The sequence below is a fragment of the Nanorana parkeri genome, unplaced genomic scaffold, assembly GCF_000935625.1.
Source record: "Nanorana parkeri isolate BGI_ZX_2015 unplaced genomic scaffold, ASM93562v1 scaffold120, whole genome shotgun sequence".
NCBI classification, from domain to species: Eukaryota; Metazoa; Chordata; class Amphibia; order Anura; family Dicroglossidae; genus Nanorana; species Nanorana parkeri.
In genome coordinates, this window is record NW_017306388.1 from 1,041,436 (window position 1) to 1,058,940 (window position 17,505).

The 17,505-nt window shown below is 42.0% G+C and overlaps 2 protein-coding genes across 2 annotated transcripts in view; both read right to left on the minus strand.

Annotated features, from left to right (window-relative positions):
- Positions 1-5,625, minus strand: part of SAMM50 (SAMM50 sorting and assembly machinery component) — a 15,672-nt gene extending 10,047 nt beyond the window's left edge. The window contains exons 1-6 of the mRNA XM_018553442.1: positions 5,482-5,625; positions 3,988-4,098; positions 2,603-2,704; positions 1,609-1,696; positions 328-434; positions 59-189 (exon numbers count right to left, since the gene is read on the minus strand). Of these exons, the coding sequence (XP_018408944.1) occupies positions 59-189; positions 328-434; positions 1,609-1,696; positions 2,603-2,704; positions 3,988-4,098; positions 5,482-5,502 (560 nt within the window). The 5' untranslated portion in view covers positions 5,503-5,625. The remainder of the gene's footprint in view (positions 1-58; positions 190-327; positions 435-1,608; positions 1,697-2,602; positions 2,705-3,987; positions 4,099-5,481) is intronic.
- Positions 5,626-12,879: 7,254 nt separating this feature from the next.
- The window catches only part of LOC108784582 (patatin-like phospholipase domain-containing protein 2), a 20,380-nt gene continuing 15,754 nt past the window's right edge, over positions 12,880-17,505 (minus strand). Inside the window, exons 6-9 of the mRNA XM_018553432.1 lie at positions 16,433-16,633; positions 15,232-15,364; positions 13,987-14,088; positions 12,880-13,399 (exon numbers count right to left, since the gene is read on the minus strand). Coding sequence (XP_018408934.1) covers positions 13,129-13,399; positions 13,987-14,088; positions 15,232-15,364; positions 16,433-16,633 — 707 coding nt within the window. The 3' untranslated portion in view covers positions 12,880-13,128. The remainder of the gene's footprint in view (positions 13,400-13,986; positions 14,089-15,231; positions 15,365-16,432; positions 16,634-17,505) is intronic.

Genomic DNA, 17,505 nt, shown 5'->3' on the forward strand with positions numbered 1-17,505 from the left:
TAATGAACCAAAAGGTTAAAAAAAAATGTTGTTGATGAAACTTATATGCGATATTTACTTTCTTTCGAATTTCCCAACTTGAGGTTTGAAGAATGATAAGCCATAGGAGGTCTCTTTGGTTCCATAAGAGAACTGGAACGTCATTTTCTCTGCCCGACCCAACAGATTGGGAAATTTCACCCCCAGCACCTACAAGAGATTAACATTTTCCAAGTATATGTAAACAATATAACAATATAATGATAACCGATTTCTAAACGGTAAGAAAAATGTTCTCATGTCCATAGACATTTGTGTTTTTGGAAACCATTTAGGAGCTGTCCCTACCATACTGCCTTCGTTGTTGCCGACCATTGTATTATAACTGCCGGTTAACCTCCGCAGCTCTGTGACCTCAAACGTGACATCCAAGCCATTAGGAAGGGCATCTTCACCTGGGAAGCAAGAAAACTGCATTCATTAGGTTTCCTGGAAAATTATAGCCAACGCTCGCAATTTTTGAATTAAAATACAGAGGACTAAAATAATATTTATTTCTTGGAACAAAAACAGCTGTCCATATTCGTTACCCTTGCTTGAAAAAATGTGACTGATTCACTTGCAGGAAGCACATCCATTAAATCCTGTATAGATAGGGGAACACTATTTTACTTGTGCACAGGGGAGTGGCTGTAACTTAGCTATGCAAGCACAGAGCATTGGAGGGGAGGCAAGAAGCAGCATTTCACAGAGAGAAAGAAAAAATCGTTAAGGAATTTTCTAACAAAAATCAGTCACACATTGGTACAGGACTATAAAAGGTTTAAAAAGTTTAAATTTAGATTTAAAGCAAAGACCTTCAAAGCCAAATTGCTATTGCACAATTGTTATTAATGCTTGCAGTGGGGCCACCGCCCCCCTCCCAAGGGTTAACGGCTAATTTTTATCTGGGGACTAAAATAACAAAGTTATACTCACCTGACCCTTGGAGCACTCCCTTCAGCCTGTCTCCTCCTCCGCTGTAGCAATGGTATATCTCTCGCTCTTCTCACATCTAAGCAGTGGTTCTCAACCTTTCTAGGGCCGGGACCCCTTGGTAACATTTGCCAAGTTGTGGTGAAATTTACCCAACGGTAAAATTTTAGGGATGACGCGGCTGCTGCAGTGACATCTGGCGGCGTGGCGGGAGAACTGACACTGCTGCGCTAGGAGAGGGCTGAGGAGGACTCTCAACAAGCACAGCAGAAATCACACAGCGACCCACAGGTTGAGAACCACTGTTGTAACAGCTAAAATGGCAAACCATATAACACAAGCCGAGGGTGTCAGCTTTTATTATTAATAATAATTATGATAATCTAATAGCTATCTAATAGTGGGAGACTCCCGGCGACCCCTGGCAAATTGTCATTCGACCCCCGAAGGGGTCCCAACCCACAGGTTGAGAACATGCTGCTCTAAAGTGTGTGTGGAACGTGATGATCCGAGAATCCATAGACCACTTCAGTGGAGGGGGTAGAGAGGCTACCCCCTTTTTTTTTTTACTTTTTGCCTATATCTACTGCTTATCAGCAGTAGATATAGGCAAAAAAACGGGAGGCTTTAGAAATCCTTTAATGATGTTCCTACCTTCACAGGTATCGATCAACACTTCCACTTGTCGAAATATCCCCAAACGAAGAAGCTTCTCTCTGGCTTCATGGGACTTTCTCATTACCTGCAAAACACAACATATTCACAATAGTTGAGCTAGGATAATGAAATTAAGACAGGATTCAGTGCTCCTCTTCATTCCTCAGAGACTCCCCCAGCCTCCATTTTCTTATATACTTATCTTTTTCAAATATCTTCTGGTTACATGATGCGTCCTCTGTATCCCTTCTCCAGTGCTAGGCAGTCCTTAATGATGCAAAGAGCGGAGCTGACATTAGCACTGCTTTCTGCATCATTCTATGCAAGCGCAGGCCACTTTGGTAATGTAATAACATATGTTAAACTGTTTTATTCTATTCATCTAGCCTTGTGAGTCACACACCCCTGCCACACTGTTCAGCCAGCAGGTTAAGATCACTATTCACTGCTGCAGCTCTGCAGATTCCTGTATCACATAAACATCACCACACCCCTGTGATCCATCTGTGCTTTCCTCCTTCTGTATGCCGCCTTACAGCCGTCCTCTATAGCTGGTGTCTGAAAAATACTAGAATGGCAACTTTATACTAGTATGAAATACAGTCCAGCTTGAGTTGCCTACAGGACCCAGGAAAAAGAACACAGAGGCTAACTTGCTCCTGAGTTCTACATTAATGTGCATGTAAAGCCAAAATGTTTTCTTTTAGCTTTACACAGGATAGGAAAGTTTTCAGTTTCATCTGCAAAGATTTTCTTTCACTTGCTGGAGATGCGACAAGAAACGAGAGGAAATCTCTCCAAAGTGAACAGAATTCCCATCTTAGAGAGTTATTGAAAGAACATTTGTCTTTTGGAGGATTTTCTCTCACTTCCTTTTTTTTCACTTTTACAAACACTTGTATTTTTTAATCTTTCTTTAAAACAATAAAATACCCAAACAAATGTGATTGCTGTGAAAAGCCACCAAAAGATAAAAAAATTCCATACTTACATCAATAAGGTTCTTTGCTTTAAAAACATCACTAATCTCAGGCATGATAAGGTCGTCCATTGTCCTTCCAAGGCCGTCAAAGTGTACGCGTTGCACCACAACCTGAGAAACACAGGCAATATGTCATCGAAGGCGGAAATAACATTTTCTTGTTTTGCCTGGCTAAACTATTTAATAGGCTTTAAAAGGAAAATTTTAAGAACTCCAGGAATTTTTTTTATTAACCCTTCCAGTGGGGCTACCTCCACACTGCAAGGGTTAACTGCTCGTTTGTGTCTAGGTTATAAAAAAAACAAAGTTATATTCACCCAAAGCTCCAAGCCGGGTTCTTCTTAGACCGGTCCTTCCAATGTCTCTTCCCCTCCTCTGCAGCAGTCTAAGGTCCCATAAAGCATCATGTCCTATACACGGTGTATAGAAGTGAGGACGCTGAGGAAGGTAAAGGCACAGCTGGCTCTGGCTCTAGTGAGGAAGAGCCAGCTATCACTCAGGCAATATTGTCGGGATCTTTCCACGCTGCAGCGCGGCTCTGTAGGGAGCCAGATTAGAGACGGTAATTCCATTTTCCCAAAATTACTTGGGAATGTGAGCCTGGAAACAAACAAGCAGGCTGCTACAAGATGTACAGCCGCCCAGATCACTTGTACAAAATGAGAGCCGGCTCCACTGCTTTACATTTCACCCTGCTTGCCCACAGCAGGGATAAATGTAGAAGAAAAAAAAACAACTGCCTGGCGCACGGAACTTCATGTCCATAGACTAACATGGGCATCTGATCGGGTCCACTTGAAAAACTGACAGAGAAACCCCAGAATTGTTAAGTTTACAACATAGCGTATACAGTTCAGCAGTCAGACTGCAGAGATTAGGACTATGCACAGAACAGTTTGCAGATTTCAGTAATCAGGGGCTAGCACCCTGTTATGGTGGAGGTCGGTAGTAAGTGCCCCTTTAAATGTGGGTGATCAGCAGTGGGGGGTTTTTTCCCCTCACAACATTGGCAAACAATATGCCCCCTTCCTGCTCAGTGTGCCCCTTTGTAGTTAGTGTGCACACCTTCCATTGAGAGCGGGAGCAGTTTTACTGACATTGGCGGAGAAGCAGTGGGCGGCAGAGGCAGAAGTCAGAGATTGTTTACATTTCTGATGGCTGTGATTGGTTCACAGTAATCACAAGGCACAGATTTTCTCCGATTGGCTTTGTGCATTCTGCCGGTGATCTGTACAATCTAATGACAGGCATTCAAAGTGCCCACTGACCACCCACGTGTGCTTTCTGTACAATGATGTGGTAGTAGGGTGGATAAACATGTCCTATTCCAGATAACATCTTCCTTTCCTGGTACACCATGGTGCTTCAATATAGAAATAGATCTCTGTACTTACATCTTTGTTTTCTAAAATCTCTTGCTTCTTCTGAGGCTCCACTTCTACCAGATCGCCGTCATCACTCACATTACCAAAATCCGGCCCATCCATAGGAAGGGGATCCAGACTCTACAAAGAGAAAATAATGGGGATTAATAATGGGGTTACACAGGAGCTGATAACGGGGCTCCCGTCTCACATCCTGAACATGCTCAGAGAGGAATTGTACAACAGATATCGGAAAGAGACGCAGAAAGAAATCTGCCATAGCCAGCAAAACAAGGAATGGAAGGGAACCTGTCATGAGGGAATACTGAAGGCTGCCATTGCTGACCTCTCTTTTGGGAATGTTAATTCACTGGCTGTCATTGCCATCCTTAAGCTTCAATAGAGGGATAGGTATAAGGAATTGTGACTTGCAGCAAGCTTCTAATTTTAGTACATTCCATGACCTAAGTGTATTAAAAAGGTAGACACAGAGGGTTATTCACTTAACTGCCAAAGGATCTAGCTGTAGCTGCGGCTGATCCTTCGTCTTAATTCAACAGAAGGGCCGAATAGCCCGTACAACAGTCGAAAGCAGCCGAGCCGAACACATATGCCTTGGCTTGGCTGAGCCATAGTCCCAGCCAAAGCGGGGAGAACGGTCTGCCATGCTGGCTCCACCAAGTTGTTATCATTCAATGACAGCCCAGCGTCCTTGAGGACACTGGACTGTCATTACATGACAACAACTGGGCAGAGTGATGGCATGGCCGGCTCCGCCCTGTTGTTGTCCTTCAATGACAGATCAGCAGCCTCAGGTTATTTGAAGACACTTGGCTGTCATTAAAGGACAACAACTGGGCGGAGCCGGCCGTGACAACATGGCCGGCTCTGCCAAGTTGTTTTCATTTGTCCGGGACCTGCGTGAAGCCTCTGCGTGATGTCACCGCTAGCTCCGCCCGATTGTTTATATTTTTCCGGCATCTGTCAGATTCTTCATTCTGCAGCGGGAGTTCGTCACATGCAGTCGGGTAGGCGGGTCAGATTTTTCATTCACCCGGCTGCCTTCAGCAGCTTATTGAATAACCCCCACAACCAGGTATCCGGCTTTTTCAGATGCAGCCCAGAAATTGAGGCGCTTGTAATGCTCAGATTTATCCTGCTGAGGTTACAAAGTGCGCAATGTCTTCGTGGCTCATATTATGCCCCTCAGTACCACCAAGGCTTCATCTGAGTGGCACAATGAGTACGAAGGATGACCCTGACTTCTCCATGGGTATCTGATGGGTGCACCTAATAAAGTGCCCACTGTGTGTATAACAATTCTATGAATCCTACAGAGGGGGACGTATTGTGTGGACATTTCCATAGTCTTAACTCTATAGGCCGGCCTCTCCCTGGAAATCAATCCCCGCTGGCCGGTGTGATCCCTCCCCCTGCATCTCCTGGCCTTCACAACACCAGCCTGAACTGTCTGTCCCCGGGGAAGGTCGCCACCTCCCCCCCTTTCTGTCCCCTACTACTCACCCGGGCGTGCACCGTCCCCATGTCTCCTGTGTGTACCCGGCGGCGGTTCCCGCTCTGACCCCAGCTGTCACCTCCACACAGCACCCTGACACCGTCCTGTCACCCGGTCCTGGGGGCCGCCATGACACCCAAGAAGTCTCCGCCCTCTGCGTGCTCTGATTGGGAGCCAGCGGGAGAGAGGAGGCGGCCAATGGCGTGTCAGCAAGGCTGACAGCGGTCACGTGACGCTGTGCAGTGCGAGAGCGGCGTGTAGTCATAATGGGGAGATATAATAGTAATGAGACTTCCTCCTCCCCATACCAGAATTATCAATAAATCTATCAATTAATCACCACCATCATCGTCCTCATCTTCATCCTTCTCTATGGCCACACAGCATGAGAGGATGAGGAAATAGTATACTAAATGTAACACTTTATTATTCTAAGTTTGTTTTTTTATTAGTTTAGCCCAGAAAACAGCTGAACACACTGACAGACTATACACAAAGTAGATGTTTTACCTTGGGGAAAAGCACTAACCCCATAGTTCTCCTTTAAATTTGTATTTATCTTATCATTTACTTTTTTTAATAATTATTATTTAATTAAAATAATGTAATAAATAATAACTGATTTTTTTACTTTTTTATCACTTCTTAGTTTTTTAATTTTCATTATTATTTTTTACTTATTTTCATAATTTTAATTTTTTTAAATAATTTTTTACCTTTAATACATTTTATAAAAAAAATTAAAATATTTTTTCACTTAACTTTATTGCTATCACACAGGGGATAACAAACCCCTGTGTGATAGCATTGGGAGGTGACAGATTCTCTTTATTGAACCTGTCACCTCCAATACAGGAGTTCTAGCATAGCATTGTGCTGGCTTTCCTGTGACACCTGAGAGGGGAAGACTGCGAGTGCAGCTCTCACCTCTCACTGTTTACACAGACGCTCTGCTCCCCGCTCTCCATCCTGGACTACTTTGCGGGAAACCCGAGGCCTGTTGCTTGCACAAAGCTAAATGTAGAAAAAACTATCGGCCCAGCGTCTGGAACTGCATGTCCCGGGCATCGGGCGATACAAATTTAACACCCCTGCCTAGGCTCGTGTGCCACCAGAGGGAGCATAGGTTCGCCATCCCTGCTATAGAATGTCACTAGAGTGACAGCAGTCTCAGGGCTTTTGGATATCTACACAAGGGGAATGTTACAGACAAATAGCATCCATAAAATACGGGTTTCGTATTCCCCAAGGGACTCAAAAATAGGTTTTATGCAAGTACGAACATCTGGTTTATCCTCCTCACTTTGGAGAAAATTCCTCTTACTTCCGGTTGAGTTTTTGTGACAGGAAGTGAAATCTCCTTGATGGGTCACAGACAAAAAAAAAACAACCAAAAAACACCTAGGCGTATTGAATATGCGCGTTTGTCGCGCGTTTTTACCGTGATTCGTGGTTAAAAAAAAACGGCCGTTTCCGTGGGCTACTTGGCTGTATCCCAATGGAAACGCGAGACCAAAACGCCCCAAAGAAGTACATGTACTTCTTTGGTCGTAGGCAGTTTTGTAGCGCGTTCAGACGGGCTGAAATACGCCCAGGTGTGAACCATACCCATAGGAAACAATGGGATTTCTGTGTTTGAGCGTTTTGCAGAGCGTTCGAACGCGCTACAAAACGCCCAGGTGTGAACCAGGCCTTACAGGGGTAAGTTTTACTATTAACTATTCCATACTCTGTCCAAAACTAAAAGTTTTAGCTTTATATACACTTTAACATCTCATGTATCTTTGGATTTATTCCTTGATATACTAGTTTGTTGGTAAAGTATGTTGGGTATATTGTATGACTGGTATGTCCCTTTTAAAGTGGTTGCTGCAGTGATGGTGGATGTCTCCACTTCAAATCCAAGTAGTAAAGTATATCACCAGGACACCAAAGTAAAATCTTCGAGTGGTCATTTTATTGATGTACACACATTTTGTCATAAAGCAATGTTTCGGGGCCACTCAGGGTCCCTTCATCAGGCATGACAATGTGTTACAATGCATGGCAAGTTTATATACAAGTGCAGAACAATGATTTTGATTGTTCTGCACTTATATTTAAACTTGCCATGCATTGTAACACATTGTCATGCCTGAAGGGACCCTGAGTGGCCCCGAAACGTTGCTTTATGACAAGATGTGTGTACATCAATAAAATTACCACTCATTGAAGATTTTACTTTGGTCTGCTGGTGATATACTTTACTACTCGTACAAATAAATGGCACTCTTGGGTTCCATTAAAGGTGAAAATTTGACAATATATCATTTGGGCTGGACAAGTTCTTTAAACATGTATTGCTTCATAAAGACCTCTACATCAGAGGAGGACCAATTATGGAAGAAGAGAGGCATTTGGATGCAAAAGGGCTACTGGAGGAAGCCAACAGCCATAACCTAAAACAGCAGAGCTGGCCCATAGTTTATGGTGTGGCGATTAGGATCTGGGTCTAGACCTTAGACCACACACATAAGGGGTCCATTTTTGTTTTTTAAACAATCTTCAGAGCCCTTCACCCTGCAAATATCTGAATGGGCATCATTTCCATAAGCTTATGCAATGTCACAATATTTCTATCCATCCAGAGTTGTAATATTTTTTCACCAAAATCTTGTAGTGATGATGGGAGAGTCGGACCATTGCATAAAGTCCTCTCCAGCACATCCCAAAGATTCTCAATTGGGTTAAAAATCTGGACTCTGTGGTGGCCAATCCACATGGGAAAATGATGTCTAATGCTCCTGGAAACACTCTCACAATTGGAGCCCAATGTATCCTGGCATTGTCATCTTGGAATAAGCTTGTGCCATCACGGAAGAAAAAAATCCATTGATGGAAAAATCTGGTCTTTCAGTATATTCGTGTAGGCAGAGGACCTAATTTTTTAGCCACATAATAGGTCTATGTTCAGCAACATTATCCAACAGAAGTCGAATACTGGTTTGGTTATCTACTGTAAATCCAGGTGGTAACTTTTTTTTGGATAGGCAGTGTATATTTTTCCCAGTTTGAATGTAGTGTTGTAATACTAGTGGTCATAATATATTCTTACAACATTACATTCGAGCTGGGAAAAATATATGAACATTCGTTTTTTGCCATTCACCCAAAACAAACAAACAAACATTCAGCTATTCACAGGGGTGAAGGGCCCTGTGAATTGTCTATAAACCCCTTGATGTAAGTTTAGCCTATTACTTCCCCCCTCATTCTTGGTCACTATTCCTGTTCTCCTCTTGTCCACTATTCTAGCCTGTTAATTGGACAGTGAGCAGAATATACTTATTAGTAAGGCTGGTAATGATTAAAATTTTCGTGTTCGATTAATCGACATTTTTTTTAATCGATTATAACGCACATACAGATCCAATTACATTGGCCTATACACATACAGCACAGCAATGAAGTAATAAAATGAACTAGGATCACACTAATCCAGCACGTTATTATTCTCACATGCCCACTCAATATGGCCGCCGCTTGAGTGGGGCAACTCAGAATAATAACGTGCTGGATTAGTGTGATCCTAGTTCATTTTATTACTTCATTGCTGTGCTGTATGTGTATAGGCCAATGCCTTGGCTGGCACTCGTGCAGAAAGTTTCTTGCGCAAACTCACCGGCCCAAGTGGCTCAGATCAAAATAATTTTAATCGATCAAAAAGTTTAACGATTAATTGAGAAATTAATCTTTCATTTCCACAGCCCTACTTATTAGGTCTAATGGAGACAAAGGCCTCATTTACACTGGGCGTATGTGCCCTTAAATAGATGATCCCGGGAGGGACAGGTGCTGTGTGTGATTGCACGCAGCAGCCTGTTCTTTCCCACAAGAGGACGTGGCTGTACGCGGTCATCCATGCGGGTATGATGTGCATGGCTGTGCAGTTCAGGGGTCTGTATGACACTGTACAGCTGAGTCCTCCTATGTTGAAGAACAGGCTGCTACGTGCAATCACACGCAGCTCCTGTCCCTCCCAGGACTGGCTGTTTATGGGGGGCACGCCCAGTTTGAATGCGGACCACCACTGAGTACTGCTGGGCAAATGATAGGAAGACAATATAAAAGACAAAATTCAGGCAGTTCTATGTAAAATATATTTATTTTATGCATACATAACTGAATAAAATTTGTTTTTTTGTATTTAAACTTTGTCACTTTATCTCAAACATTAAATGTCAGTGGTGGCAAAAGACAGTTCGCATTTCATACTTTCTCTTTCTGGTAGAGAACATTAGAATCCAGTTATCAAACAGAAAATAAAAAAAATGACAAGCAGATTTTGGTCTTAAAAAAAAAAGGAAACATTCACAAAACAATAAACAATATTATATTTTATTTATTTAGTTATTTATTTATACTCCTTGTGGGCAATTCAACATAAAACCCACAAAGTGTCCAGGACAATTATTACAAAACAAGAACATGTAAATAGAGCAATGGCCCAGGAAAAGGAGGCCAGCGTTTTAAATCAGCAGAGGCTGTGCATAGTTAAAATATATTTTTTCCAACATTTTTGAATATTTATTTTGTTTTCTCACAGACTCAATGGAGGTTTTCTGCAAGTTATCTTAGAATAAATTATACAGGCATCTGAGGTACTCCTAGAATGGGGAGCCATCTTGTACACATAGCAGACTACAGCCTGCAAACCAGCGACGTGCAAACAATTTTCAAACTGACTGGCCTCATACTTAGAATCGGCTTGGCTTGCAAAATGGCTGCCCGTTTTAGGGCAATATGGACACCAAGTGTTCTGCACCAGTAATAGCGGATTCTTGTAGGTAACAAAGGTTAATTTAAAGCTGAAAATTGGTAAGAGGAAAGCTCTGAAACAAAATGAGCCTGTTGGCCAAAGCTACGCCTCCGTAGGCACTGGAAGAAGCAAAGTAAACATGCCCAGACTTGGCGGGCTTCGCTTTCACTCAGTAGACAAAGGGAATAAGGGAAGTGCCAGGGAACCTACCAGGAGGTTCATTTATATGCCCAGCAGATGGCGTTCACACGGCACTAACAGCCCTAGATAGTTCTGATGAGTAAAAGGAAATTACTATACTCAAACGCTATCTTGGGATTGCTAATGCAACGCAAATGGTATCCAGGCAGAACCTTTATAAAATGAACCCCCAAGTGTCCACTTTTGTTGCCCTTGGTAGCAGAGCCTAAATTATCCTGCAACATAGATTGTATCATGGGCATTGTACAGATTTTATCTTGGGTACCTGTACACTTCAAATTATGATTGGAAATAGAATAAAGAGATAGCACACATAAACAGGGCCCATCTGCAGAAGGTGGAATGGAGATTATTAATTCACATTGCCATTGTAGGCAATATTAGTAGCACCTTGCCTTTTCTAATTATTATTTTTTTTAATTAGTAGAAGAACAAGAACTGTTCACTGCCACACAGAAAACAAGCCAAGCCCGATGCATGTTTTAAAAAGGCATCTATAGGAAGAACAGAACATCGTCCACCACTATCGGATGCTCCCTTTCCTGTGTCGGGCACAGTTTGGGATAATGAGGTGCAAGATTTAGGATATTCCCTTCACAATTTTTCGAAGCCTTCACTAGTAACACAGAGGCTCTTGTATCCCAACTAACAAACGGTTTGATCATATACTGTACATAAATACAGACCTACTGATAGCAACTAACCAGTTCTCATCTTCCAATGTAATTTGGTTGCTAGAGACTACAGCTTCATTTTTGCAACTTTTTTTTATTTTTTTAGAATTGTTGCTTTCATTGCAAGAAAATTTAGTTTACATTATCTGGACTGAGAAAACAAATCAGCTTCTTTTTTGCCAAATTGAGCAGTGTCCCAGAATGCCATGCAGCAGCTGGAGTGATACAAGTTAGAACCTGCTCTGGTCAAGGATCGTCGGCTTAAAAACTCAAGATGCATCACAGACTCCTGGCAAAGGATAATGCAGTTTTGGGTGGGCATTGACAGGATGAATCAATTTCCACCATCATAGGAGCTCGTTCACACAATGCCCGTTAAGATGCATTTTTCTGTACACCGCAGTACATATAAGGGTGTGAACAGGCCACATAAAACAGTTTTTTTCTATGTGCCTTGTTCACACCCTACATGTGCAGTGGTGTGCACGAAAGCACAGCTCAGACGTAGGGGTCCATTTATAAGCAATTCCCAGAGGCATTTGCCTTGCGAATCTGTGAACATTCGTTTTGTACGAATGGATGCCAAAACAAATGGTTATATTTTCTTTACAAAATCGAGTGCAATTTTGAATGCAATGTTATATTATGGCCAATAGGTGGCGCAGAGGAGCATAGAAAATTAATACTTATTTCCTATGCTCCTCCTTTCCTTCTAGTGGCCATAATGCAGTATTACATTCAAAATGACATTCAACTAAGAACATTCGTTTTTGCATCAATTCTCACAAAAAAAGTTCACAAAGAGTCACAGGGTGAGATAAATTATTTTTATAAATAGCCCCATAGCGTTAACAAGACCCCAGTCTCCTAGATTCTAAAAGGTGACAATTCTGAACAGTAGTCGATCCCCTGCCCTTCTCAGTAGTGATTGTGTCATTTTAATAGGACTCACCTATCTTTATTCTGCCGTGGAATTATCGCTCAGCAGAGTGTGACGCCATCAATTGGCTTTGTAATGGCTGCAGTAGTTGGGCAGAACTGGGAGTTTTAGTGGTAAAATTAAGTACCTGAGATTTGAAAGAAGTTGTCTTATGATTTCTTTCACATGCAGCCTGGCAGTAAACAAAGACTACAGTTTGGGTGGAGTTGGCCTTGGCCAGCAAAAGCACCAGTGTCATCTCACCAACTGTACATGAACATTTGTTAAAATATCAGGTTAAAACACCAGATTTAATTATTAAAATATCTTATATACACATACCATCCCTTTGGGTGAGCGGTGATAAAGTGGACTCATGGCAAATAAGAACACCGAGCTAAACTGGTACTAGGCGTCACTTTGATCCCAAGAAAGTGTATACCATTTATGAAATATTATTTTCCAGAAAGTTTATAAATAAAAAGGTTAGAAATGATGATGAAATGTTTCCTATACTGATAAAGCATCTGTTGAATTGCAGAGACACGAAATAAAGAATAAAACGGGTCAAAAATGCCTTTTGGACATCAAGACCCATAGCAAAAGGACCATCACCTGTCCAAGTGCTAGCAGCTGCAGATGTGAAAATCCTGGTTGTTCCACAGCAGAGGCAGATCAGGAAGCGGAATTAAGGAGAACTCCATTCATTTACAATTAATACATTAATTTGGGGGAGGGGTATCACTAGGACAATATGGATTTCCCTCTGGGGCTCCGCTAAAAGGATTAATAGGAAAAATAATAGCCGTATACATAATTCCCTAATTACATTTCTCTGATAAATTATTAGGTGTGTGGAGCTCTCCTTTAAGACTCACTCTTAAGTAATATCCATAAGATGAGAACTTTCCAAGTGTTAGGTCTAGACCGCGATAGTAGTGTTGTGTAGCTTGGGGGCTGCTGTAAAACAGCTAATGCGCAGTGTCAAGTGTAAAACTGCTTGTACATTTAAATCCTGAGAATTCACCACAGACTGAAACTTCTTACACAGTTCCAGTAACACCTAGAAATTCACTTCTGAAGAGGAACAGGAGTCCAGGTCATCACCAGAGAGGAATTCCACTCCGGAGTCGTCGGGGTCGAAAGAGGGGAGAGCAAATTTCCTTAAGTGTAAATCAGAATTCAGAGCATCGGAGTTCAAAGGGGAGGAAAAGTCAAACACCCAACTTTCCAGGTCCATGGAGGAGTAGGTATTGCGAGACAGATAGGTGGTGGCATGGTGGAATGGAGACGGGAGGGTCAGGCACTTTCTCAGGGTGCTGCGAACTGGTGGACTGCAGGGGGGAAAAAACAAAAACAAACCTTCATTAAAACAAATCTACATTTATCAAAAGATAAATACACCCTTTTCTGTCCACTCTCATTCTTCCACTTTCCCAGGGGAATTTGTGAAAATGGAATTACCCCCTACAATCTGCTCTCTCTCTCTCTCCCCCCACCCTCTGCTCTTACCTTTGAATGAATGCAGCTTCCCCTACACAGCTGCTGGTGTACAATCTGTCCCCGTACAGATCAGATCAGTTAGGGTCTGGAACTCACTGCCACAGGCGGTGATTTCAGCAAAGGGACCGTAATATACAGGGGTACAGGTACTCCTAGAATGAGATCCTAATAGGTTGGACTTGATGGACTAATGTCTTTATTCAACCTCAAATACTATGTACAATGCCAGCATCTTAGCCCTGCACTATGCATTTCAAATTACGCTCACAAATGGTGAGCACTCATTGGTCAGCGTGGTCACCTGGCCACGCAGAGCAATGAGGAGCGCTTCTTGGCATGACAAAAAAAAAAAAAGTTCAGCAAGCAGAGCTAATGAGTGGATCCATTTAGCTGAGTTTTAGGAAATGTCTTTATTTACCTAGGTGGGAGCAACCTTTTGCTGGCCTGGCGATACACAGAGCCAGCTACAGAACGCATCCAGCGAACGTCATCTGGGATATCAGGGAACCAATCTACTAACCTGAATATAAAAAGGAAACAAAACATTATAGTTAAAATCTTAAAATACTAATTATGTAAATGCAGTCTTAAACAGCAATACATGTCAACTAATAACAGGAAACAAACTCTGAAAGCTGTGTCCAAAGTCACCAGCATTTCCTATGGTCTCTCTGCTTCCCTGTACAGGTGGCCATCTTGGTAGAGGCAGGGCTTTGCTTCCTCATTTCAGAGCCTCCAGCTAAGAAAACAGTGAGCAGCATTATAGTGATATCACCAAGGAAGATAGAAGGAAGGAGGGTGAAGGAGTGGGGCGCAGGAAGCAAGGGAGTAGATTTCCTTTGTCATGGACCTCCAGTGTAGTTAGCAGTAGATGTTGGTCCAGGACCCTATTATTCCCCCACCATTTGACTGGATAATGAAGGAGAAGCAAAACACTAATGGATTATCACTCTGCTCACTCCTCCTGTAAGGATGGTTCAAAGCTAGATTGACAACAGTGCCTGATTAAAGTCTAGCAAAGGCCATCTCTTAGTCCAAGTCCTGCTGTGCAGACAGTTAATGATAATTGCATTTGTTTTTTATATCTAGAAGAGTAACTTTAAAATTATATCCAAACCTGCTTAAGGTCTTGTTCACACCAAGCAGGTGCAGAGCAGGTGCAGACCGGATCAAAACTGCGTCCAATGTATTCCAATGGTTTTTTTTGCTCCATTTCACATTGCAGCGTGCAGTTCCAGAGCAGGTAAAAAAACTGCAGCAAGCCCCATTTTACCTGCTCTGGAACGCATGCAAGCGCATCCAAAAGCATGCAAATGCCTGGAACGCACTGAAAGCCCATGTTAAACTAAAAAAAAAAAAATAATAATAATAATTTTTAACCAAAAACGGCCCGGAACGCATAAAAAACGTGGCAAACCCCACTGCACTGCGTGTGCAGAAACCTGAGCGGATCTGCTCTGCATTTGGTGTGAACAAGGCCTAATACTGGAAACAAAAACAAACAAAAAAAAACAAACATATCAATGTGCAAGTTTAATGAAAGGCTAAATGCCAATGAGTCAGACTTGGGGAAAAAAAGGGGCGATGTACGAGTATGCAACTTATGTCCCCCTAGTTACACATAAGAATCTCAACTTCAAGAAGAACAGAACCCAGTCCTTACCTCAGCGCTAAAGAATAAGCAGATTCCACTGGCAGGGTACATGGGAGAGCCATATAAGAGGCCACCCTCACAGGCAGGAGACTGGTGATCTGGCTGTAGAGCCCCCCTTTCTCTTTACAGGCCTCCTGCAAAGCTGAAACAAATATTGACGACATTATTAGGACTCAGTTACCCTGGAATACATTCAGCAACATGTGCTTAATATGTGTTGTATTTTTGAGGGAACTCGCTGGAGCAGACTGGAATGGCAAGCAACACACTAAAAATGCGGCATGCAGGATTATTCCTTATTGCAGCATGTTGGTGTAAGCATATGCTAATAAAAGCATAGATGTCCCTGATGGCCATGCTCTTTTATTGTGTTGACTTGCGTACAAAACATTAGTAAGACCATCTTGAATATCCAGAATGTTATAGAACTGAAGAGAGAGTGTAGAAAAGGGCAACCAAATTAATAAGCGGCAGATAGGACCTCAGCAATGGGGAAAAAAGCAACCGATTGGAATTTAAAGGGGGAAAAAGATAACCCGTATGAAAACATAAATGGTCCGTATAATAAACATTTGTGCAAAGGAGGTATATTTAAAGGGTTAGTTCACCTTTCTCCTAGAACAGCCCAGGTAGTCAGGAGGTCCAAGTAGATATAAATGCGCAATGTTTTGAAGAAATCTCTTGCCTAGTTTAAGCTGCATACCTGTAACCCCCCCAAAAAAAAGCCTTGTGATCACTTTCCCTCTACAATAAGCAGAAGAGATCGGCATTGCTTCTACAGGGAGAGAGAGGGTGGACCCGAGTGGCCTTTGAATAGGAACAGCGCTTGCTCTCGTCACCGAGGGGCAAGCGTCCAACTGCTGTAACATCCCAGAAACAGGACACAACGGCCGGGGAAGCTGCCATTAGGAGTTTTTAAGACAGGCTTCAGTGGGAAACACCATGGCCTACAGGTATGTAACTTATATTATTAAAAGATTTCTTCACAACACAGTGCATTTACATCCACTGGGACCCCTTAACTACATGGGCTGTTTTATGAACAAGGTGAACTAACCCTTTAAGATCAATGCAAAGAATGCACTAGGCAAGGGCCCCTGTAATTATTTTCTTAACTAGCTTTCATGGCTTGAAAATGGGTCTTGTCATACATTTAAACCATTAATCCTAGGCACAGCAGCACAACAGACAGTACTCCTATTGTATCTACCTTTGTAGAGTGTAGGTGGTAGTTTTTCCATTATCCTTCTTTCTAAAGGCCAAGACTCCGGCTTCTTCACTACTTCCTTCTCTTCTTCTTTCTTTATATTGGAGGACACTGTGCACTGCGGACTGCTGCAGGGAGAAAACATAAGGGGCTTCTCCTCCGCTAAAGGAAGATCTCTTGCAGGTGATGGCACATTTAGGAGATCTAAGAAGGAACATTTAGTAGGGATTTAGCCAAATGATTTGCTGAGCATGTCATATACATACACATACATTGTGTGTATGTAATACACACACACGATTTTGCTTATACCGTGTTTCCCCGAAAGTAAGACCTACCCCGAAAATAAGACCTAGCACTATCTTCAGGGATTTCTGTAATATAAGACCTACCCCGAAAATAAGACCTAGTTCGGTGGTAGGTCTTATATTACAGAAATCCGCTAGAATAATACTATACAACTAAAAATGTATGGACATGGTTACTGTACATAGGTTAAAATATTTAGGGGCCAAACTAAAACAAAGGGAGAACGTGACTAAAGGAATGGGTCTATCTTGCTCACTGATAATAAATGGATCCATTGACTTGCACAAAATAGTGGGTATTTAGTGAAGAAAAAAGTAAAACACACACCAACACACACGTTATTTAATACATTTATAGTCACTGTCTACTGTATGTGATGCGCCAGTGGCATGTGGTTATGGGCAAAAATAAGTTAGAGGGCCGAAGGGAGTTATAATTGCAGACTTCCACAGTAAAATTAGGGAAATATTTGGAATAAAAATAATCAGTTTTGATCAATTACCAAAATCTAATTGATGGATTGCCTTTTGTCCTCTAGGTGGTGCTATTTCTATAACAGAAACTTCTGCAATCCATTCATTGGTAGTTGTGTTACTCATGGGATCAGAGGGCAGTTTGACACTTTTACAGACTTCCATATGAAACTTTGTTGACCTTCTATGCCATGTAAATGATCATTTGACAGTTAATAGGTCAAAACAAATATATATATATTTTTTTTTTTTATTTATTTTTTTTTTAAATTAGTAAAATCAATCTAGGTTTGA